Source organism: Sminthopsis crassicaudata, chromosome 4 (genome assembly GCF_048593235.1).
Source record: "Sminthopsis crassicaudata isolate SCR6 chromosome 4, ASM4859323v1, whole genome shotgun sequence".
Taxonomy (NCBI): Eukaryota; Metazoa; Chordata; class Mammalia; order Dasyuromorphia; family Dasyuridae; genus Sminthopsis; species Sminthopsis crassicaudata.
This window is the reverse complement of record NC_133620.1, coordinates 372,603,213-372,626,862: the sequence shown is the minus strand read 5'-3', so window position 1 is coordinate 372,626,862 and position 23,650 is coordinate 372,603,213. Positions and strand designations below refer to the sequence as shown.

Genomic DNA, 23,650 nt, shown 5'->3' with positions numbered 1-23,650 from the left:
ACGTGATTCTATTGGAGGTTTTCTCAGCAAAAGGTATTGGAGGAGTTTGCCATTTCCTTTTCCAACTCTTTTTACAGATCGGAAAATTGAGGAAAACAGGGGTAAGTGACTTGCCTAAGATCACAGAGCTAGAAAGTATCTGAGGTGGATTTGGACTTGATGAATCTTTGTGAATCCAGGCCCCACTAGTTAAGTTGAAGTTCAAGTTCTAAATAGCCCATTTATAAATAAAGATTTGAAAAACTATGTTAGTAAATCAGGTAAGCCAGGAAATGTCTATATCCCTTTCTTGGAACAATTCTTAAAGTAATAACTTTGAATAATCTTGTGTTTTTCCCGACAGGACAAGGTACATCTCTTCATTTACAAAAATTTCTACCCTGAGTCTATGGACTGTCAAAAAGACCCCTGGGAGACTGCAAGTGGTCTCTAAACGATACTTTCAGAATACCTCCTTTGGGGAAGCTCTCAGAACAAGGTTTGGTACTGGAGATTAAAGAAGCTTTGAACTCGATATGTGTGTTTATCCTGTTTAAGATTAGTTTGGAAAACATGTGGATCGAAGGGCCCTCAGTTGCAAAGCTGTCAGTTACTAGACAAGATTGTGAAATGGACCCAGAATATCTTTGGCACCTTCCACTTCCTCTTTTGGTATTCCCCCTTCTCCCCGTTACCTCTATATGCCCTGTGTCTGCAAGCTTACCCCACCCAGCTAGAATGTCCTCTAAGAGTATTGAGATTTATCCCACTCTTCTTTCTTCATCAAATGCTCTCTCTCATCTAATTCCAGCCAACAAACATTTAGTAAGCACCTACTGGGTGCTAAGGCATGGCTTTATATGTTATTCCTCCCTGACTAATTTGTGTTTTAATAGAACATCTCCCCCAGTTGTTGTGAAGATCAAATAAGCTAACATATAAAGCCTATATAAATGCTAGTTCTTAATAACAACAAGTCCAAGAAATGACTGATTTCAGGCATAAAGTCAGAGCTCTAGGGTTGGAAGCCACTTTAGAAACCATCTCATCGATATTCTCTACAACATCTACAAGGAGTGGTCAAGCTTCTATTGATAGGGAACTTACCAGCCCCCGGGGGCAGCCTATGCTATTTCTCATTCAGCTCTAACTGGCAGGAAGTTCTTCCTTAGAAGTTACAAAGAGGCCAGATTTAGCTCAGTCTATCAGTCACTCCGACTTCTGCCTTCTGACATTCATCATCATCGTGAACCAGTGGGGGAAAGATATTTTTAGAGGCCTTCCTGGAGCTCCTCAGATCATGCTATGCCTCCCACTCGCCTGTGGCTCAACCCAGCAAATATTTCCTTTATTTTCTCAGCACCCAATGCCTCCTGCATCATGGCTTCTAAAAACCCTTTCTCCCGTCCCCACGATGGCCTGGTTTTAAAAGAAATCATCTCCCAAGACACTTACGACTGTGTCACTAACAAGATGGCCTTAGTGTGTGGGAGTGGTTCTTTCAGGGGGCTCCATTCACACTGGATGCTGCTAAAGAAATTCTTCCGATGGCACGACAACACAGGTTCTTCAAGGGGATCTGAAAAGGAAAGTATAGAAGGCACATAAAGACGGGGAGTGTTGTCACAGCAGCAAATAATAAAAGCTTTCTTCTAGGATAGCAGAGGACCAGGCAGGTTAAAGAGAACAAATCTGAAAAAAGCACAGAGCTTAGTGTGCTCCCTTTATTCCCCACAGGTATTCCCATATTCCTTGGAGAGCAGACAAGTTGAACAGTCCTATATTCTAACTTAGGGCTTTGTAAAACTCGGAGGTGCCAGAGGTCTCATTTCCCTCCTGGGAAGTAGAATCGGAGGATTACAGATTCAGAGCTGAAAACCAAACTCAGAGCCATTTAATCCAACCTTCTCCTTTTACAGATAAAGAAAGTAAGTTACAGGTAGTGAAGGACAGAAATGGCATCCAAACCTATGTCCACTCATTCCCAATTGAGTAGTCTTTCTTCTCTACCTTGCCCCAGAAAGGGAAACAGTGGTAATTAGTGACTGTGAATAATGCTAAGGCTAACAGAGACCTCAGAGAATAGCCATGATCCTTGAACGTCCTTGACCTTGAATGTGAAGGAAAACATGTTGAATAGATTAAGCCTCCTCATCCCAAATGCCAAAGAGGGGCAATGTCCTACAAATTAGTAACTAACAGAACTGGAGTTGACAACCAGCTCTAGACTCACTCCAAGTGGACTGTGCTTTGTGTTTGTATTTTAACCATTCTACACTATCTCTGTATAATCAATCAGTCACAGACTAGCTTTTATCTTCTCTTGCTAAAATCCAGAACTCCATTGACCTTTGACCATTTCCTACCCATGTCAACATCCTTTACTCCTCCCTTTCTAGTTCCCCTTTATGTGTGGTCTTACCCTGTTATAATGTAGACTTGAGGGCAAGGACAGTCTTGTTTGCTGGTATCTGTACACCCAGGTTAAGCCCAGTGCCCAGCATGTTGTTGTTCAGTCTCTGTACCTTACTCTTCATGATCCCATTTGGCATTTTCTTGGCAGAGATACTAGAGTGGTTTGCCCTTCTCTTTTCCAACTCATTTTACAGATGAGGAAACTGAGGCAAACTGTAAGTGACTTGCCCAGAATCACATAGACAGTAAGTGACTGAGGCTGGATTTGAACTCAGGAAGATGAGCCCAGAGCTCTATCCAATATCTCACTGCCGACCTGGCACACAGCAAGAGCTTAATAAATGCTAGCTCTCTCTACTGAGCGCCTACGACGCTTGAGGCACTGTGTGGTGTGCTAGTCTCATTGGCACAGATCATAACTATTGAATACTTATCGAGTTAGGAGACCCAGCTCTACTCTACGAGGAGTGACTAACTCAGGTCACGTGGCTAAGACAGACTTTTTCCAGAAGAGAGTCTCCTTTTCTTTTTACTGTTTCAGACCTCTTCCAGTCACTGAGATAAGCCATGAGGAAGGGAGGTATTATATTTCAAACATCAGTGGAGCCCAAATCACCGAACTCACTATGAGCAGAGTTCTGAACTCTCTGGGTTCTGAGTTGCAAGATACCCAGCCTAGCAGTATCCTGTCACTTGCTGGAAAATATCATAAGCTTTTCCCGTAATTTCTTAGACCAAGTAAACAACAGGATATCAAAGAGATTTTTTTTTCAGTCATGGTGTCCATTCAACACATATCTACTGTACACATGCTAGGCACTGAGGAAGATGGCAAGTTTAAATAAGTAAAGTTCCTGCCCTCATAGAGCATAGGTCTAGCAAGAGAATATAACAGCACAAGCACAGATAAATCTGAAATGCAATTTTACATGCATGTATTAGAAAGGTACCAAGCAAAATGTTCTCTTGTAAGGTCTAAGAAGAAGGGTGTCAGTGACAGAGGGAGGCTTTGAAAAGGGCTTTCTGAAGAAGATGGCATTTCTGTTGGGATCCAAAGATTAGGTAAAAATTCAGCAGGCCAAAGGAGGCAATGAGGATATCACAGGCATAAGAAGTAGTGTAATCAAAGCAATTGAGGTTGTGTTATATTAGCAAATAAAAGGAAATAATTGTTCAGTTTGGTTAGGAATTAGAAATTGTAGAAACAGGTAACAAAATAAGTCAGGAAAGCTGGGGCAGGAAGAGGGACTGGAGGGGTGTAGAGAGTAACACAAGATGATGGAGGGTCATGAATCAAAGGGAAAAAACCTCAATTTGACAGATTCAGTAAGTAGTAAGTCAGGGCAGCTAGGTGGTGCACCAGCCCTGAAGTCAGGAGACCAGAGTCCAAATTTTGGGCAAGTCACTTAACCCCAATTGCTACTTAGTAAGTCACTCCCAAAGACTTTTAAGCAAAGGAGAGTGACATGAACAGATCTCTAAGGAAGGTTAGCCCAATAGCAATATGAAGGTTGAGCTGGAGAGGGGGTCACTAAGAGGCACTGGAGGGTGCACTGGAAGGATCCTCCAAAAGAATGTCAGCAGAACAACGCTCTCAAACTCACCAATCAGCAGCAGAAACAGGGACCTCTGTTTGTGGCCCTCCAGGTAGCAGGAGTAGTTTCCTGAGTCACTATGCTGCGCGGACTTCAGTATTAGCTTTCCTTCCACTATTTCCCTTCGGCCAAGCTCTGGGGTTATGGGATTATCTTCCAGTGTCCAGTGAATGGAAGCATTATTCTGCAACACCCTGTCCACGCAGTGCAGAGTGACAGGGGCACCAACCACCTGGCTCACCAGATCATCTGGAAAATCTGCGGAAGGAGAAGACAGAGAACCATACATTCTAGAACTCAGAGGGACCTTTGACGTCTGGAGTCCAATCCCTTCATTTATTTAGCAAACATTGTTAAACCCTTCCTGTGAGTGTTAAGTGCTGGAGAGACAAAGCCAAAATGTACCATCCCTACCCTTGAGGAATTTAACACTGTAACGGAAGGGAAAGGGACAACATAGATAAAGATAAGCAAATTCAAAATATGTACAAAGTAAATATGAAGTAATTTTGTGGGGAAAGGCCAGACATAGATCAGAACAACCAATGGCCTTGGATGCAGTGGGAGACCTTGGCCTTTGTAAGCTAAAGTCTTTAATAGGTCTCCTCTTCAAGAAGGAAGGACAAACAACAAGAAACTCAGCTTAAAAAGGCCAAGGTCTCCCACTGCATCTAGGACCATCGTCAGTTGTCTGACCTATATCTTGCCACTGGACCCAGAAAGCTCTGGGGGAGTAAATGAGATTGGTGATTTTGCACAGGCCTTCCTCAGTTAAATTCAATTCACTTGCATATCACAGTGTCCTCCCTGATGACATGCTCCTTTTTTGAGAACAAAGGATAAATAACAACAATAGGGGAAGTTGTTGATCAAATGAAAAAAGACATAAATAAAATGGATGATTGGATGGATGAATGAATGAATGAATAAACAAATCAATGAATAGGCAAACAAAAAATTAGATAAATAATTACAACATAAATAGATGGAAGACCTGGAGGAATGCTCCAGCCTGTTAGATGAATGCTTTCTGGGGTCTGTAGCAAAATCATGACAGAAACACATAAGATGGTGAGTAAATAGGTTTCAGGCTACACTAATGGAAGAAAGACAGCCAGCTTTAAAGAGCTCATAGACTCACTGAAATGATAAAATAATTATGGTTTTCAAAATGTTTTCTCACCATGACCCAGTCTGAAAGAACAAGGATGACAGTCTCTATAATGCTTATACTATCTGCCTTGTAGGGTAATTGTGAGAATCAAATAAGAGAGCATGGAATGATCAATTTAATCACCTAGGTGGTACAAGTGTTACAGCATTCAGTCATCAAATCAAGATAACCTGAGTTCAAATCCTGCCTCAAACATTACTTTTCTGTGTGACTATGTCACTCAAAATCTGTTTGCTTCAATTTCTTCATCTGTAAAATGGAGAAAATAACAGCTCCAAGATTTGTTAGGATAAAAAAAGATGTTTTGTAAAATATATTATAAACCTCAAAATACTATATAAATGCTAGCTATTATTATTATTATTATCAACTGGAGACAACCTTAGAGATTACCTAGTTTAACTCCATTTGTTCCTGAGAGATGTACAGAAACTTGTTCAAAGTTATACCTCAATTTCTGATTGTGCATTTCCTACATGACATCTATTTTACCTAACTATGCATTCACACTATCACTGGCCATAGATTTCAAAGTAACTACTGCCACTCAAAAAAAAAAAAATCAGAAACATTATTATCCCAGGACATTGGACTTCCTAGAAACCATAACAAAATCTAAACTATGATTTTATTTTTTTATTTTTTCCTTTATTTTTAAATTTTTTAATTAATTTTATAATTATAACTTTTTTTTGACAGTACATATGCATGGGTAATTTTTTACAATATTATCCCTTGCACTCACTTCTGTTCTGAATTTTCCCCTCCTTCCCTCCACCTCCTCCCCCAGATGGCAGGCAGTCCCATACATGTTAAATGTGTTATAGTATATCCTAGATACAATATATGTGTGCAGAACCAAATTTTTTGTTGCACAGGAAGAATTGGCTTCAGAAGGTAAAAATAACCTGGGAAGAAAAACAAAAATGCAAACAGTTCACATTCATTTCCTTCTCTGGGTGTAGCTGATTCTGTCCATCATTGATCAATTAGAACTGAATTAGATCTTCTCTTTGTTGAAGATTTCCACTTCCATCAGAATACATCTTCATACAGTATCGTTGTTGAAATGTAAAATGATCTCCTGGTTCTGCTCATTTCCCTCAGCATCAGTTCATGCAAGTCTCTCCAAGCCTCTCTGTATTTGTCCTGCTGGTCATTTCTTACAGAACAATAATATTCCATAACCTTCATATACCATAATGTACCCAACCATTCTCCAGTTGATAGACATCCATTCATTTTCCATAAACTATGATTTTAGAATTACTACTTTAGGAAAGGTCTGAGTGAAAGATTGAGCTCATGAGACTAAAGAACCTTTGAATCTGATGGATAGTTTTCATGTGTCTAAACCAAATCTGGACACTTGCTCTAAAGAGCCCTTAGCTGTAGGGCCAGACATAGGCAAGATGGCAAAGTAAGCCCTGTGCCTCTCTCTCCCTTTCAAGACTCCTCCCCATGGCCCCTTCTGACAATTCAAGACAGACTTAAGCATCTTGCCATGTCCCCCCTTCTTGTCCTCAGTTCTACCTTTTCTCTTTCTTTCTTTCTTTCTTTCTTTCTTTCTTTCTTTCTTTCTTTTTCTTTCTTTCTTTCTTTCTTTCTCTTTCTTTTTTCTTCCTTCCTTCCTTCCATCCATCCTTTTCTTTTTGCTTCCTTTCTTCCCTTTTCTTTTTTGCTTCCTTCATTCCTTTCTTTTCTCTATCTTTGTCTTTGTCTTTCTATTTGTCCCCCACACTATTCTATCTTTGGGTTAGCTAATATTATTCCGTAGCACTGAAGCTACCTCTTAACTTATGTTGACCAAAAAGTACTGCCTTTTCACGTCCTTGGACCTCAGCCTGTACTTTGGCCTCCAGTTATATGAAAGGATCTGTGTTTACACTCAACACAGATTCGCCTGCATCTTTCTATAAAGCTCTCTCCTTTAATAGTAGGTGCTATTTAAGATCCTCTGTGCTGTCCTTCCCTGCTTTCAGAACTGGGATGTCAAACTGCTTTGGCAAAGGGACAGCCAAAAGCTGTCTTTGGACAGGGAAACTTGCTCTCTAACCGAATCCTGAGTGGGTGGGAACCAACAGTTCTGGAAGGGAGCTCTGCATTCAGGGAGACAGAACTGATGTGTTAAAGGTACAATGGATGGAAACCAAGAGTCTGCCTCCCAGCTACCTTGCAGTTGTACAACTTTTTTGAGTCTTTTTACCCCTTCACTCCACTGCCAAACTTACTATTAGGAGCAGTAATTCCCATTTCAACAATATACTAAGATTTTTTCTTTAAAAAAAAAAAAACCTTTTTCTCAAAAAATTTTTAACATTTTTTAAAATTTTGAATTCCAAATTTTCTCCCTTCTTCTTTCCCTACAGCTCCTCCTCCCTCCTTGAAAAGGCAAGCAATTTGATATAGATTATCTATATGGAGTCATGCAAAACATATTTCCATATTAGCCACGTGGCAAATGAAAATGCAGACCCAAAAAAGGTGCACTCAGATTTTTCAAAGAGCTATTCTCACAAATGGTGTGACAAGAAACAATTGTTACCACTACCTCCTTTCATTTTACAGAGAACACTGAGGTGCAGAAAGGTGGAATAACTTTCCCATGATCACATTATTGCTAAACATTAAACCCAGTTCCCCTGCCTCTAAGTCTAGAGCTCTTTCCACTGCGCTACTCTTTCTATTAGTTGAAAAAGCATTTTACCAAGAAGGAAAAACTTGGATTTTGGTCACTAATCAACTGGGTAATTACAAGCAAGTCTTTTGAATGTCTCTGTGCCTCTCTAGAGTGATCTTGAATGTCAGTCTACTTATCTGTAAAATCAGTAGGTTGGATTAGATGATCTTTATGGTTCCTTCAAAGACTAGATCTGTGACCCATGATCCTTTCCTCTTGGTTCCTTGATGATAAACATGAGGAGCATGGCTGGGAAAACCTTGCATAAATCGGTCTTGCCCTGTTGCAGCTCCTTACAAACTCCCAGGCTTTACAGAATACCCAAGGCTCACCAGAGTCTTGCATCTTCCTGACAGCTTCTCCCTGGAAACTCCTTGAGAGTCTTTCTTTCCTATTTGTATTCCCAGCATTCAGTAAAGTTCTCTGAATGTAGTATGTATTTAATAAATATTTTTCTTCAAACATTCATTCCAGCTCTGTAACCCTTCCTTCTTTCTCCATGGGAAGCGAATAAGCATTTATATAATGCCTACTATGTGCCAGGAATAAGCATTTATATAATGTCTACTATGTGCCAGGAGTTGCCAGATCAGGGTTGACCTTGCTCTTTCTAAGCTACAACCCCATCAGTCCTCCCTGGATGCCTCCTGTTCCCTCTTCAGGACTGACCTTCCAGACAGAGTAATTTCAAGATAAGATTCCTCAAGCCTAGCTGTCAGTGCATTGGAGCTCAAACTGTCAGTCCCTGTTTTCTCTGCTCCTTCATCTTTCCCCGCCACCTCAGAGTCTGGCCCCTACAGAAAGGGAGGGGAAGTATATGTCAATATTTGCCTAAGAAACCGGGAGGATGCTTGAACAAGCCTCCCTTCGTTCCCTTTCCAGCATCCTCAGCACCGGAGGCCTGGCCTGGGGATGCCCAGTGCCTTCTGTCTGCTGTCTCCACAACCACCCCTCCACACTGTGTGGGGGAGGGAAGGTCTAGAGGTTGGAGAAACACTCATCTCCCCAAACTTATTCTGGCACTTGGACATGTGGAGGGGAGGAGGCAGGGAGGAGGCTTAATAACTCTCTTCATTCTGACTGAACACATTAGTGTCCGGGGCTGTTGAGTCAACAACTCCACCAGTTTGGAGCTGAAGAGAGTCCCGCCTCCTTCTGCCAAAACAAATGTTCAGATTCTCTCAGATACAGCTTGTTTATGCTTTGAACACCCCAACCCAAACACCAGACCCAGGGCAAGCGGTTTTAGCTTTCTCTAAGCCCAGATCTCGATGTGGCCACTAATGCTCGTCGGGTGGCGCTGGGCAAGTCTGCTTCCCTGCAGTTCTTAAGCCTGCTGCCTCCAGACTGCTCAGCGGGAAAGCTGTACCAGTGGCCACATTCTCTCATATCCTTTCTAGACCTTAAAACTCAGGAGGGTAAAGATTCTCTTAACTAAATTTTGCCTTTCCCCTACTCCCTCAACCAGCACTTTATGCAGTCTGCGCTCAATAAATATTTGCTAAATTTTGAATTTGCTGAATCTCAAAGTTGGAAGGTTCCCGAGGAATCATCTAATTGAATCCCTGTTATCAATCTCAGCATCAGTGGCTTGGAGGGGGCAAGAGGAGAAGTTCAAAAAAGGATGGTATTATATATTCTCATTCATTCTCTTGTCTCTGCCTGTCTGTCTGTCTGTCTCTTTCTCTCTCTCTCTCTCTCTGTCTCTGTTTCTGTCTCTCTCTGTCTCTGTCTCTCTCTGTGTCTCTGTCTCTCTGTCTCTGTCTCTCTGTTTCTCTGTCTCTGGCTTTCTCTGTCTCTGTCTCTCTCTCTCTCCTTCTCCCTCTCCCTCTCCTTTTTCCTCTCCCTCTCTCTCTCCCTCTCTCTACACATAGGTGGGACTGCAATGATAGGAACATATACATTCTTAGCTTGTTATCAGATATTGGAATCTCTCTGCCCATATCAGTGTTGCTACTCTTAGACTGGGGGCTCCCAGTGGTCAGAGAGATTGCTTATTTAAGCCCAAGCTGCACATCATTTATCACATCAAAGACAGGTATTTCATCATGCCCTTTGAAACCACAGGAGTAAGGGCAGGGCCATCTCAAGATCTCTGATTCTAAGAAGGCTTGGCTGTGGTCCAGCGCTGACACATAACAATTACTGGATTCCTCACATTCTCTAGGGAAGGACATTTCCACCACCTCCCTGGGTTTTCCCTTGAGGAAAAAGGAAAGCAGTGTTTCTCTCATGCCTTCAAGAAATTAGATCAGAGTCCCTGGAAATTGAGGCAACAATGACCACTGCCTTTCGGAACCGAAGCTACTGAATCTGAGCAGAATTCACCCAAGCTAAGTCACCAGTGTCCTGCATTCTTTGGATTTTATGGTGAATGCCAAAGAACTGGAATCAGCCCTGACCTTCCCCATTCCTGGCTTCTGGTTTTGGAAGGAGTGGAAATGTACGGGGACATAGGGGGGGGGTGGGGGGAGGAGTGTGAAAGCAGTCGTCCTCCAGTTGTTTTTTTCTCCTCTCTCTTCAAGTAAACTTGTAAATGTCAAAACCAGAGCAGAACACGAACACACAAATACATATTTCCCAATTCCCTCATAGATTGCCTATGCTCCGTGCCAGCAAAAACAAACCTCTGATTCCCAGTCCCATTTATGTAAGAGGCCAGTTGGGCCAAAGCAAGAGAATTAGCTTGAGATTGCTAATCTCAGCAACCCCTTAGTCCAAGCAAGAGCTTAAAGGTCGTGGGCTGGACCACCTCGGTGGCTTCCTGCAACCTCACCCTCCCATTCTCTCAGATTCTAACAGAAGAAGATTTGGGAGGTGAGAGGCAAGGAAGAGTCGTTTCAGGAAGAGAGCCTTTGATCAGAAAGGCGATGGGTGCCAAGAACAGAAGCTTCCAGCTGCTGGAGGGATAGAGAGGGGAAGGAAGCTTCAGATCCTAGACCTCAGACCTTAGGGCACTTTGTTGCCTCTCTCTTATGTACTTATCTGGTATCAACTTGTATTATCATTATTTCTACATGCGCTAGGTGGCATAATGGTTAGAACATAGGACTCAGAATCCGATCTGACCCTTGAAAAGTCATTTAATTTCTTTGTCTCAGTTTCCTTATCTAAGGATAACACTTATATTGCCAGGAGTGTCATAGAGATAAAATGGAATAATACAAGGTATCGCCAAACGCTTAGAACTGTTTTAAGTCTTGTTATTATTCAGCCATTTCTCAGTTGCATCTGACTCTTTGTGACCCAATTTGGGATTTTCTTGGCGGAGATAGTGGAGTAGTTTTCCATTTCCTTCTCCAGCTCACTTTACAGATGAGAAAACTGAGGTAAACAGGGTTAAATGGCTTGCCCCGAGTCACACAGTAAGTGTCTGAGACTGGATTTGAACTCAGAATGAATCTTCCTGACTCCAAGCCTAGCATTCTGTCCACCATCCCTAAGGGGGCAACTAGGTAGCACAGCAGACAAAGCCCCAAGCTTGGAGTTAGGAAGACTCCTGCTGGAGAAGGAACCACTCCAGTCTATTTGCCAAGAAAACCTCATGGATGCTATCAGCATGTTATGGTCCACAGGATCATAAGAGTTGGATGTGACTGAACAACAACAAGATCCATTCAGTGCTCTTTTGCTCATAGTAGGTGATCAATAAGTATACATCAAATAAGCATGTGTTATAAACATTATGGAATGAAAAAGACATTAAATTTGGAGTTGAAACTGGCATTTAAATCCTAATACTGCCATTTCCTAGGGGTATGATCTTGGACTAGTATCCCTCTCTGTGCCTCAGTTTCCCCACCAGTAAAAAGAGAGGGTTAGGCCAGATAATCTCTAAGGTCCCTTCCACTTTAAAATCCTATAAGAAAAGGGCAGCTAGCTGGCGTAGTAGATAGAGTACCAGCCTTGAATTCAGGAGGACCAGAGTTCAAATCTGGTCTCAGACACTTAACACTTCCTAGCTGTGTGACTCTGGGCAAGTCAATTAACCCCAGCCTCAGGGGAAAAAAAAAAACCTATAAGAAGGTAGCAAAAGAGTCTTCCATAGATGAGGACCAAAAACTTACCTCTGAAACTGCCCCAACACCTTCCAAGAACCAAGTTTCCATTTATCTAACTCGTCTAAAGTCTACTCTGAAAGTCAAATCCCTCCTCTGAGGCACACAAACTGCTTCTCCACTAATCATATGTTTGTACTTCTGAAACATCCTCCAACTTGTACATATAAATATTTATCTTGGCTCCATGGTGCTTGTTATGTCTGTCTAATAAATTATAAACTGCCTGAAGACAGAGATTGGCGCACCTTTAAACTCCACCAAAGTCAATCTAGAGATGGGATTCAGAGGCATTGAGAGAGCCAGATAATTCCAATTTGCTTCTAGTGCCTCAATTTTTAAAAATTCCCAATTTAATGCCCACCTGCCTCCACCCCCTTCAAAATGTTAGAGATTAAATAAATAATGGACATATTGGGACCAGATCCAGAAACAGAATCTTCTAAATTAGGAAAAAGCAGCAGGAGAGGGACACAACTTTTGAGCCTTTTCAGTGTCTCAGGCAGCTTGAGAATGGCAGCCTTTGAAAGAAAGCCAAGGGAAGGCCCTTGGGAAAGAGACAGTAAAGTGTTATAAGAAGCACAGTGTCCTCAGGAGACTTGAATTTGAAATTTGGCTGAATGCTTTACTGGGTGATAAAAGTCAAGTACTTTGGCATGCTAAAGCTCAGAGCTGGAAAGAGACCTATGTCAAGCATCTCCCATGTCTAAATTCATCCTCCATATCATTGGCAGAGTGGTATTCCTAAAACCCATTTGAACTCATTACTCTCCTGCTCAAGAAGCCCTTTTATCCCAAGATACAATACACAATTGCCTGTTTAGCATTTAAAGCCTTTACAGACTGACTTCTATTATTATGTATTACTTGTAATATATTCTATATTCCAGATAACCTGGACTATTTGCTGTCCATGATATTCTACTTCCCATCTCTGTGATCTTGCCACAGACTGTTTGCCAGAACTGCAATGCGTTCTCTCTTCACCTCCACTTCATGAAATCTTAACTCCCTTATAGCTCAATTCAAGTGATATTTCCTGCACAAGGCCTCTATTGATTCTGCTTTCCCCAGTTGTTGGTACCCTTCCCTCTCCCCCCATATTACACTGTTATTCATTTTGTAGAAGTTTTGTACTAATTTATTGATGTATGTTTTGTTTTCCCCAATAGAAAAGAACCTCTGAGGGTAGGACCTATTTCCCTTTTGAGTTCCATCCATTCTTTCTTTAAAGACTTACAGTACAGGGTTACCACTAAATCCTACAGAGACATTACACTTTCTAATAGCTTTCATTCTTAGAAAACTTTTCCTTACATGAAATTTCAATTTTATTCTTTGTAAATTCCACCCATTATGTCAAGTTCTGCTCAATAAGAGAGAATAGAACCAGTCTACTATCTCTTTTCCACGTGAAAACACTTTGAATACTTGGAGGAAATGATTGTGCAGTCACTAATTCTTTCATAAGTCCTCAGATGACATGATCTTAAAGCCCTTCACCATCCTGGTTGTTTCACTCTGGACTGTTTTCAATTTATTGATGTCCCTCAATACTAGTCAAGACAATAGCCAACCATGATTCCAGAGTCTACAAGATAAAACATGCTACATGGAAATGAGGGGGGGGGGGGAGAGAGAGAGAAAGAGAGAGAGAGAGAGAGAGAGAGAGAGAGAGAGAGAGAGAGAGAGAGAGAGAGAGAGAGAGAGAGAGAGAGAGAGAGAGAATATGAATGTAGGAGTAGGTACAGCTAGGTGATGCAATGGATAGAACAATAGAAGACTGGATTTGGAGTCAAGCAGACTGATCATGATTCATCTGACTTCAGATACTTCCTAGCTGTGTGATCCTGGTCAAGTCACCTAACCCTGTTTGCCTCAGTTTCCTCACCTCATTACAAAGATGTATTTTTAAATCCATTTGTAATACTTTGTATATATTCCTCTTAAATGCTAGACTACTAAATCTGGCCCAATGTTTTAGCCTGTCAGGATCTTTATTAACCTGGATTCATATCACATATTAGTTATCTATTGAATCTTCAGTTTGATAAGTATACCATCTATACCTCTATCTAAATCATTGATAAAAAATAGTAAATTGCATAGGATAAAGCACAAATTTCTTGGGAACTCTACTGGGTTCCTCCTTCCAAGTTGACATTAAACCATTAATAAAATACTCTTTGGACTGCATCATTCAATCAATTTCAAATCCATGCAAGCATACCATCATTTAACTCACATCTCCAAATTTTCCACAGAATTAGCAGAAGAGATTTTTGTCAAAAACTTTGCTAAAATCTAGATAAATAATGAGCAACTAAGTACATAATGGAAAGAGTGTTGGGCCGGGAATTAGGAAGATCTAAGTTCATCTAGCTTCATTTCCGAGCTATATGAACCTGGGCAAGTCTCTTAACCCTGTTTGCCTCAGTTTCCTCATCTGTGAAATGAACTGGAGTAGAAAATGGCAAACCACTTCAATATCTTTGCCAACAAAATCCAAGATTGTGTTACAAAGAATCAGACATGACTGAAACAATTGAACAACATAAGATAGACAATATCTATGGTATTCTCCTGACTTATTAATCTGGTAATTTTGTCAAAATAAGAAATAAAGTTACTAACACAAACAGCAAGCATTTATTAAGCACCCATTGCTAGGAACTTTGCTAAGTGCTAGAGATTCAAAAACTACCAATGAAATGATCCTTATATAGTCTGGCACTGTCTGTTCTTTTTTATTTTTAAAAACACAACTTAAAAACTATGTCCCAAGAACTGTTAAATTATACATAACCTTTTTATCAGTGATAGCACTACTAGGGATGAAAAGGTTATGGTATGTGCATGTCATAGAATTATGCTCTAAGAAAAGATTCAGGGCATGGTTTCAGAGAAACCTGGGAAGATTTGTATGAATTGATGCACAATAAAGTGAGCAAACCCAGAACAGTTTATATAATAATACTATGAAGACAACTTTAAAAGATTTAAGAGCTCTGATCAGCACAATGGCCAACCACAATTCTTAGATTATGATAAAATATGTCACCCTCCTTCTTACAGAGAAATGACGAATTCAATACAGATTGAGAAATATTTTATAAATGGGGGAATTTGTTTTGTTTGGCTATACATACTTGTTTTTCTTTCAAGTTTAAAAGAGTTTAAAAGTGTCTTTTATCTTTATATCATGATCATTTCTGAGAAAAAATTCTATCCAATGCAATTCCAATAGGCTTTGGACTGAAAATGCCATCTGCATCCAGAATAAGAGCTAAGGAGATTGAATGTAAGTCACCACATGCTATGTTCACGTCTTTTTTTTCTGTTTACTTTTTTTTTCTGTCCCATGATTTTGCTCTGATTTTTCTCTCCCAACATGATTCATAAAATAATGTATATTAAAAATAAATAAACTAAGTAGAAGGAAAAAAAGACTCCATATCATTCCAAAGTTTCCTCATAAAAGAAAAAAATAATTAAACAAAACACATGACACAATGACCATATTTGACGTTATATACAACATTATGACCTTATTGTTCCCCCCCCCAATCTCTGGTTTGAGAAAAGAAAAATATCTCACCATTTTATCTCCAAGATTATTAATGTGTTTTTTCCCCCAAAATTTAGTTCAAGAGTTCAGTTTTCTTTTAGCAGTCTTTTAATTTACAATGTTGTAGTTCATTATATATATATATATATATATATATATATATATATATATATATATATATATATATATATGTATATATAATATGGTTTTTTCAAATACACTTATTTCATTCTGCATCAACTCATAAATCTTCCTATGTTTTCTTGAATTCTTATTATTGTGCATTTCTTACTGCATAAAAATATTCCATTGCATTTATATGACATGACGATCTTGATTTAGTCATGGTGCCTTGTTATCTTCATTTTCTAGTTGTTCACCAATTATCTCTTTAATACATTCTAATCAGGAGTTCAAATCTGGTCTCAGACACTTAACACTTCCTAGTTGAGTGACACTGGGCAAGTCACTTAACTACAATTGCCTCAGGAAAAAAAAATACATTCTATAATTTTGCCAGGAATCCAAATTAAGTTCCCTGGCCTATGTAGTTTACAACCTACATATTTTGAAAACTAAAATATTATTCTTATCTAATCCTGAGATATCTTTATTCTCTAAATCTTTCAAAGATCCCTGACAATGGCTCAGCAAACACATTTGCTGCTTCTCTCAGGAATAATAATAATTATAATATTATGTATTATTATATATAACTTATTATATAATGCTTTAACATTGCAAAGTGCCTTATATGAATTATTTTATATGATCAGCACACCAACCTTGTGAGCTGTGTTATTATTATATCCATTTTACAAATAAGGAAACTGAAAAAGATAAAGATTAAATGCTCAGTCACATAGTTAATATGTATCTGAAACAAGATTGGAGCTCAGTACTTTCTGTCTCCAATTCCAGCACTCTATTCTTTAAGAATACTGTTCATCTGGGTCTGCTAGCTTCAACTCATCAAGGGCATCCAGGTGCCCTCTGTCACTCTTCTTGACTCTCGGCTCCCCATCAGCCATTTTTGTTTTATTCTTCCTAGCACAAAGATTTCTCTCCCTAGCACAGAAAATCGGTTGGTCATTGCACTTTGTTCTCAAAGCAAACTGAAATGGCACCACCAGGTTGGGAGTAAACTCTGGCTGATTGGACCAACATGAGCTTGGGAGGCTCTGCCACTAGTTGGGCACAAATAGTCTATATGAACATCTGGAATGGAGATATCTCTGAATTTATGCATCTCACATTTCTTTTGAGCTTATGCATCAGAGAAAATAGAAGGAAAATAAAGAACTGAGAAGCTTCATCATGTCTTCTATTATCTTACTCTAGTCTTTGTTCCTTCTTTGATATTCTTCTCATACTCAACTTAACTAAAATTATATATTATATATACACACACATATAAATAAGCTTAAAACAAGCAGAGGCTGGCAAAGAAAGCTAAGGACATATACAAACATAAGCACACATATGCATGCACATATATGTCCTATATAAATTTATGTTCTTAGTGTAGATATATATGCACTCATATATACTACATGTGTGTATATATACATAAACATATAAATGTCTGACATAAATATATGTCCTTAGGATATATATATATATATATACACAGACATATACACATATGTCCTTAGCTTTTCTTGACAACCTCTTCTTGGTCTAAGCCAAGGGTTCTCAAACTGTAGTTTGTTTATGTGCCCTCCGGTTATGGCAAATGGGCTGAGGGGCGGAGACAGAGCGTGAGGTTTTGTTTTTACTATAGTCCGGCCCTCCCACAGTCTGAGGGACAGTGAACTGGCCCCTATTTAAAAAGTTTGAGGACCACTGCTTTAAGCTTTTATATTTCTAATATTATTCTTACAGGACAATAATAATAATAATATACCACTCACCTCAAAGGGTTGTGAGCAAAATCCTTTATAAATTTCAATGTGCTTAGTAAATGTAAGGTTTTATAGGAAAGAGGGTAAAAACTGAGAGGATGGTAGAGCTAAGAGATAAAATGAGGAACACAGGGCTATTCAGGTAGGGACAAGGAAGCAACTGCAAAGGAAGGGGTCAAGAGATCAGAGAACACATAAAAAAATCACTCAATTCAGAGTTTAAAGTTGGAACAGAACACAGAATGTCAAAGCTGGAAGGAACCTTAGATATCCTATAGAACAATCATTTTATTTTATAGTTGAATAAACTGAGTCAGAATTCACATCTTCTCCCATCAGGACTACTGTTGGTGGGGAGGGGAAGCAGAATTAAGCCTCTAACAGAGTTCTAATCCTGTTCCCCATTCTCCTTCTTTTTCTTTTCCTCCTCTCCCCCCATCCATTGTACTAAATCCATCCTGATGAACTATTATTTCTGCCCATATCTATACACTAGTGCTGGGTTTCTCTAAATGTAAGACCCAGTGGCCAAAAGAGTGAATGTTACAAATGGAAAGAGAAAGGGCAAGGCCAGCCTTCTGCAAAACCATAGAGAAGTATGTCTTCAGAGACACACTATCTTACCCTTATTCCCCACCTCCTCAATTGAATTCTCTGTACTCCACTTCCTCATTCCCAATCAAAACTACCTCCCCACAAAGGAACTGAAATTTTAGACTTAGGGGTTTTCCAGAATAATCACAAAAACGCACCATTAGAATGTAAGGGACAGTACAGTACAATATCACTCTCCCTATTTTACAGTTATGAAAACTGAGTCCCAAAGAGAACTGACTGACTTGTGTAAATTTGTGAAGGACCTGGGATTAGGGATCCCATTTCCTGAGCCTCAGTTTTGTATTCATCTCCTAGAAAGGACAATCAATTGAGAAGGATATCATGACATAGCAGATGGAAGGCAAGTCTTAGAAGCAGGATATCCTAGGTTTGAATGCTATATCAGGCCCTTGAAAGCTGTGTAAAAAGGGGATAATAATAGCACCTTCCTCACAGGGTAATTTTGAGGATCAAATGAGATTAACATATTTAAATTACTTGGCAAACTTTATAATGCAATAGGGAAAAGTTGGGAGAAAGTAGGAGATGGGGTGAATGAGGCTAGAGAGAAGCTTTCTTTTTTAAAAATATAACTGAGAATTTCTAATATGGTTTAGGGAAAACAATGAGTACTTATCTGAAGGACATAAATGGATATACAAATCCACTATGCCAACACAATTATATTATGTTACATTGTGTTATAGTACATTGTATTATGTTGTATGTCACATTGTTAAATTATATTGTATTATATTATGCCATATTGTATCATCTTATCATATATCTTCGTATGTTATATTACATTTTTATAGTATTATATTGTATGTTATATTACATTCAATTCTATTGTATTATATTATATATTATGTTCTATTCTATTGCATAATGTCATGTTATAATAAATTATACTGAATAATATTGTCATTTAACATCATATTATGTAATGTATTACATTTATTATATCAAATTATAAAACTCATAATATGTAACATTATGTTATGTAGTTGTTCCAAAAGTCATAAGTATAGCTTTAATTTTAAGTAAAGTTTTAAGCTACTAAAGCTTAAAGCTATATTATTAAAACTTAAAACTGACCTAACACAAAGTTTTCAGTTCTGTCTAACTTTTCATGACCTCATTTAGAGTTTTCTTGGCAAAGATACTGAAGTGGCTTGCCATTTGACTTTCCCCCCTCCCTTCCTTTTATCCAAAATTGCCTTTTATCTCTTCACATCCCCCCCCTCTATGCTTCCTTATTCCCTTCATAGCTCACCTCTTTTTAAAAAAATTAGGGACTATACAGGGAAAGTTTCAAATATAGTGATAAGGTTATTTTTTTTTCAGCATGGGCAGCTGAGTGGAGGCTCTAAGAATTCACCCATAATAGTAGGGCATATTGTGTAATGGAAAGACCTCTACATCTCGAATGAAAGGATATTGGTTCAAATCTCAGTTCTACCACTTACTACTTGTATGACTTTGGGCAAATTAATTCATTTCTCATGCCTTATTTTTCTCAGCTGTAAAGAATGGAGTAGATGAGATGACCTCTAAGGTCCCTTCCAATTAAAAGTCTGTAATAGATCCTACTGGTAATTTGGGATCTGCAAAACATTTTCCTCCCAATATCCTTAGTAAGAATTACTATTTCACAAATGAGGAAATTTAGATCAAGTGAAGGGAGTTATCCAATTAATAATTAAGCAATGACTTATCTTATCACTCCTACAATGAAAAGATTTAGATTTTAGGGGTAGTTCTTTGGAGAACTCCCAATCCCTCCATTGTTGGGTGAGGAAGCTGAGGGCCAACGAAGTAAAATGACACACAATAAATAAGCCAGCCCAGCTCTTCAACTTCCAAAATCAGTACTCTTGCCACTATATCATGCCTCTTATAGTTTTCAGTAAGTCACACTGCTTCCTCCAAGAGCCAGAATTTAGGAGAAGCGTCTGTGGACAAGTCTTTAAGATATCAAGATGTTGAGGAAGAAGTTTAGGATTTGGAATCCAAAGAAGCTAGGTTCACAGAATCACAGAAACATATCACTTGGCAGCCAACCATCTGGTGCTGAACTACTCTGCACTTCTCTAGGCTGATTTGAAGATGACTGATATCCCTGAGCCTTTATCTGAAGTTTTTCCAATTTGATAGGACTGCTTCAGGTCCTACCACTGTTGTTGTTTTCAAAAACCCTGGGGATCACTTGCAAATCCCAAGTAGGCATCAGAGGAGGACTTTAGTCAACAGAGCCTATCTGTAAAATGAGTTCAATAATTCCTACAATAATAACTTCATAAGACTGATAATCAAATGAGAAAATATATGTAAGGTGCTTTTTAGTAATAATTTAAATTGCTTTAGATATATGTCACTCCCATCTCTTTGATTAGATTTCAAGTTCATTGAAAAAAGGAGCCTTTGTATTGCTTCTATTGCATGCATATGCAAACTTGTGTGTGTGTGTGTTTATGTACATAGAGACATGTATATATAGATATGTTGGTGCACATATAGATATGGGGGGGTATGTATGCATGTATATCATGTTGGTTGGTTAATAGATCAAGGGAAAATGGCAACAGGAAGCCTGAGTTCAATGCTTAATGCTTTAAGCCTTTGTGAAGCAAATATTCTATGTGATCTACTCAATTCTCCCTAATTCATGCCTTGAAATTCCCTCATGTGGGCACAAAGTTTAAAATGAGGCAGCATGGCACAAAGAATGAGCCCTGATTTTGAAGTCTGACATCTTGGGTCCAAATATTAGCTGTGCTACTTTACTGCTTGGGAGTCTTTGTTCCTGAATCAATAAACTTAATGATAGTAGGAAGACTAATAATAATAGCTGGTATTAATAGTTTTCAAAGCACTTTACAAATATATAATTTTTATCCTCATAATAGCCCTGTGAAGAAGGTGCTATTATTATCATTCCCATTTTACAGATAAGGAGACCGAGGTTAAGAGATATTCCTGGGATTATATTGCTAGGTATCTGGGGCAGGATTTAAACCAAGGTCTTTCTAATTCCAACTCCTACATGCTATCTATCCATTGTATCACTTGACTGACTCTAAGGTCCCTTTGACATACCTACCTATGGGTTTATGATTAAAAAGGATGGGTAAGATGAAAATGGGTAAACCACCAAAGAAAAACCCCAGAGGTATGACTGGAACCCAGGAGCTTTGGCTTTGATGATTAATCTTCTGCCTTTGTCTCCTTGGAAGGTAGTTTTATAGAATCTCTGAATTAAAAGAAATTTTAGAGGTTATCTCATCTTGTCACCATCATTTCAATTGTTTCCAACTCTTCATGATCTCTTTTTTTAAATTTTTTGGCAAAGATATTGGAATGTTTTGCTATTTTCTTCTCTAGATCATTTTATAGAAAAGAAAGCTGAGGCAAATAGGAGTAAGTGCTGAGGCTGATACCACTAGTAAATATCTAAAACTGGATTTGAATTCATGAAGATCAGACTTCCAAGCTCAGTGCTCTATCCATTATGCCATTTAAGTTGCCCCTCATCAATTCCACCTCCTACTTTAAAAAAAATCCCTTCTATAACCTATCTCTCACCTAATCATACAGTGATAGGGAACTCATTATCTCCCAAGAAAGCCTATTCCAATTTTGGCTCACTCTAAATTAGGAAGAATTTCCATAAATCAAGTCCAAATTTCTCTCTTTACAAATTCCAAGCATTTCTCAGAGTTCTGCCTTCTGGGGCCAAGTGGAACAAGTTTAACTCTCTTCTATGTGACAGCCTCTTAGATGTGTGAAGACTGTTATTATGTTTCCTCTAAGACTCTTCTCCAGGCTAAACATCCTTAATTCCTTTAGTCCATCCATATATATACATACATATATGTATGTATATATATGTGTGTGCTAGCTATCATTACTTGACAATAATAAGATATTAGTAAAATGTTTAGCCCAATGTCTAGTATATAATAGGCCCTATATAAATGTTAGTTGATTAGCAAGTGAAATAATATTTATAGAATGTTTGGCAACATGCTTAATATATAGTAGATACTATATTATATATATACATATATAATATGTACATATATATGCTAGCTATCATTATTATTTATAAAGTGCTTAGCACAGTGATTAGGATATAGGAGGTACAATATAAATATTAGTTATTATTGTTATTATTAATTATTGCTATTTTAGAGCCAACAGTTGACACTTAGTTTCCTGATTCTAAAACTAGCTTCTTTCCCCCATACCATTCTGTGAAAAGATCAAGATGCAACTTGCCTTACCCTCTTCCATTAAAAAAAAAAAAAGTAAAGCACTTAGACAATGTATATATTACATAATCAGTGGATACTTTGAGTATTTGATTTATAAAAAAATTAAATTTTCAGGTTAAAGAATGAGCAGACCAACCAGCAGCTTGCTTTGTCACATCATGTCAATGATGGTGAGAAGACCTGAATAAGAGATATACGATGGCACAGTAGCTAGAAAGTTATGCAGAGTGGGTCCCAGTGGAGATCAGCCAATATAATAACAATAGCTATCATTTAGAGAGCACTTTAAAGTTTGCAAATCACTTTACAAATATCACATTTTATTTCACAACAATTCTGGGAGATAGCCACTATTATCACTATTATCCCCATTTTACAGATGAGAAAACTGAGACAAATAAGAATTTAAATCACATATTGGCTATGTGACCCTTGACAAACTTTACCTCTTTGATTCAGCCAGCTAAGACAAACTACATAGAAAAGAAAATCTTTCTGGAGAAGCTCTCTTTACTAATGAAATCGAAGGTCTGATTTGAAATAAGTAAAAGCATCCTTTAAGGGTCTTTACATCATATTAGAGCATTAGCTCTTTAAGCCAAAGAATTGAATGTCTAACTTTAGACATCAGGTATCAATCAGAAAAACCAAACTGAGTGAGAGATACTTTTGGAAGGTAAGAAAATCTAACTAGTCCCTAAAATCACACTCCATACATAGCCACTAAGTCTTTCTATAGGTCCTATTAGTTGTGAGTAAGAATGAGATTGAGAAGTATGAGGCTGAAGGAGATTGTAATAAAAGGAAAATCAAAAGCTAGAGAAACTTTTAAGATACATTGCATATTTAAAGTTATGAGGGGAAGGAAAAGTCATCATAAGAAAAGTTGGCATTTTACAAAGAGATTTTAGAAAAGAAAGTGCTTTCCTCACAATGATTGTGTGAGGTAGGTGGTGAGATTTTTATTATCTCCATTCTACAGATGGTGAAACTGAAGTTCATTGAAGAAAGTGACTTGCCCATAAATAAGTTATTTAACCCAGATCTCTTGATTCCAAGACTACCATTCTTTCTGCCAGAATTGCAAGAAAAAAGAATACCAATTTATTTTACAGATCTGAAGCCTAGAGAGGTAAGAATTCAGATATTGACTCCCAATCTTATATTTTCATTCTACTAAATCACATGCCTCTGTTGGTATTTCCCCAAGGGTAACTCTAATTTCTATACCCTCACCTACTCATTCTCTGAAATTGAACATATAACTCATTTGATCCATTTATCTTACAGTTTCTTATTTTTCTATTTTTGTTCTCAAGCTCATGGGAGTGTGTGTGTGTGTGTGTGTGTGTGTGTAACTTGGGTCCTGAATGTTTTCTGCTTCTCTCCATTTTCCTCTGATG

The 23,650-nt window shown here is 38.4% G+C and overlaps 1 protein-coding gene across 2 annotated transcripts in view; it reads right to left on the bottom strand.

The window, feature by feature from the left end:
* Nucleotides 1–23,650, bottom strand: part of IL6R (interleukin 6 receptor) — a 60,598-nt gene that overhangs the window by 34,492 nt on the left and 2,456 nt on the right. For both annotated transcript variants that reach the window (XM_074262154.1, XM_074262153.1), the window contains exons 2-3: nucleotides 3,999–4,247; nucleotides 1,435–1,558 (exon numbers count right to left, since the gene is read on the bottom strand). In XM_074262154.1, the coding sequence (XP_074118255.1) occupies nucleotides 1,435–1,558; nucleotides 3,999–4,247 (373 nt within the window). The remainder of the gene's footprint in view (nucleotides 1–1,434; nucleotides 1,559–3,998; nucleotides 4,248–23,650) is intronic.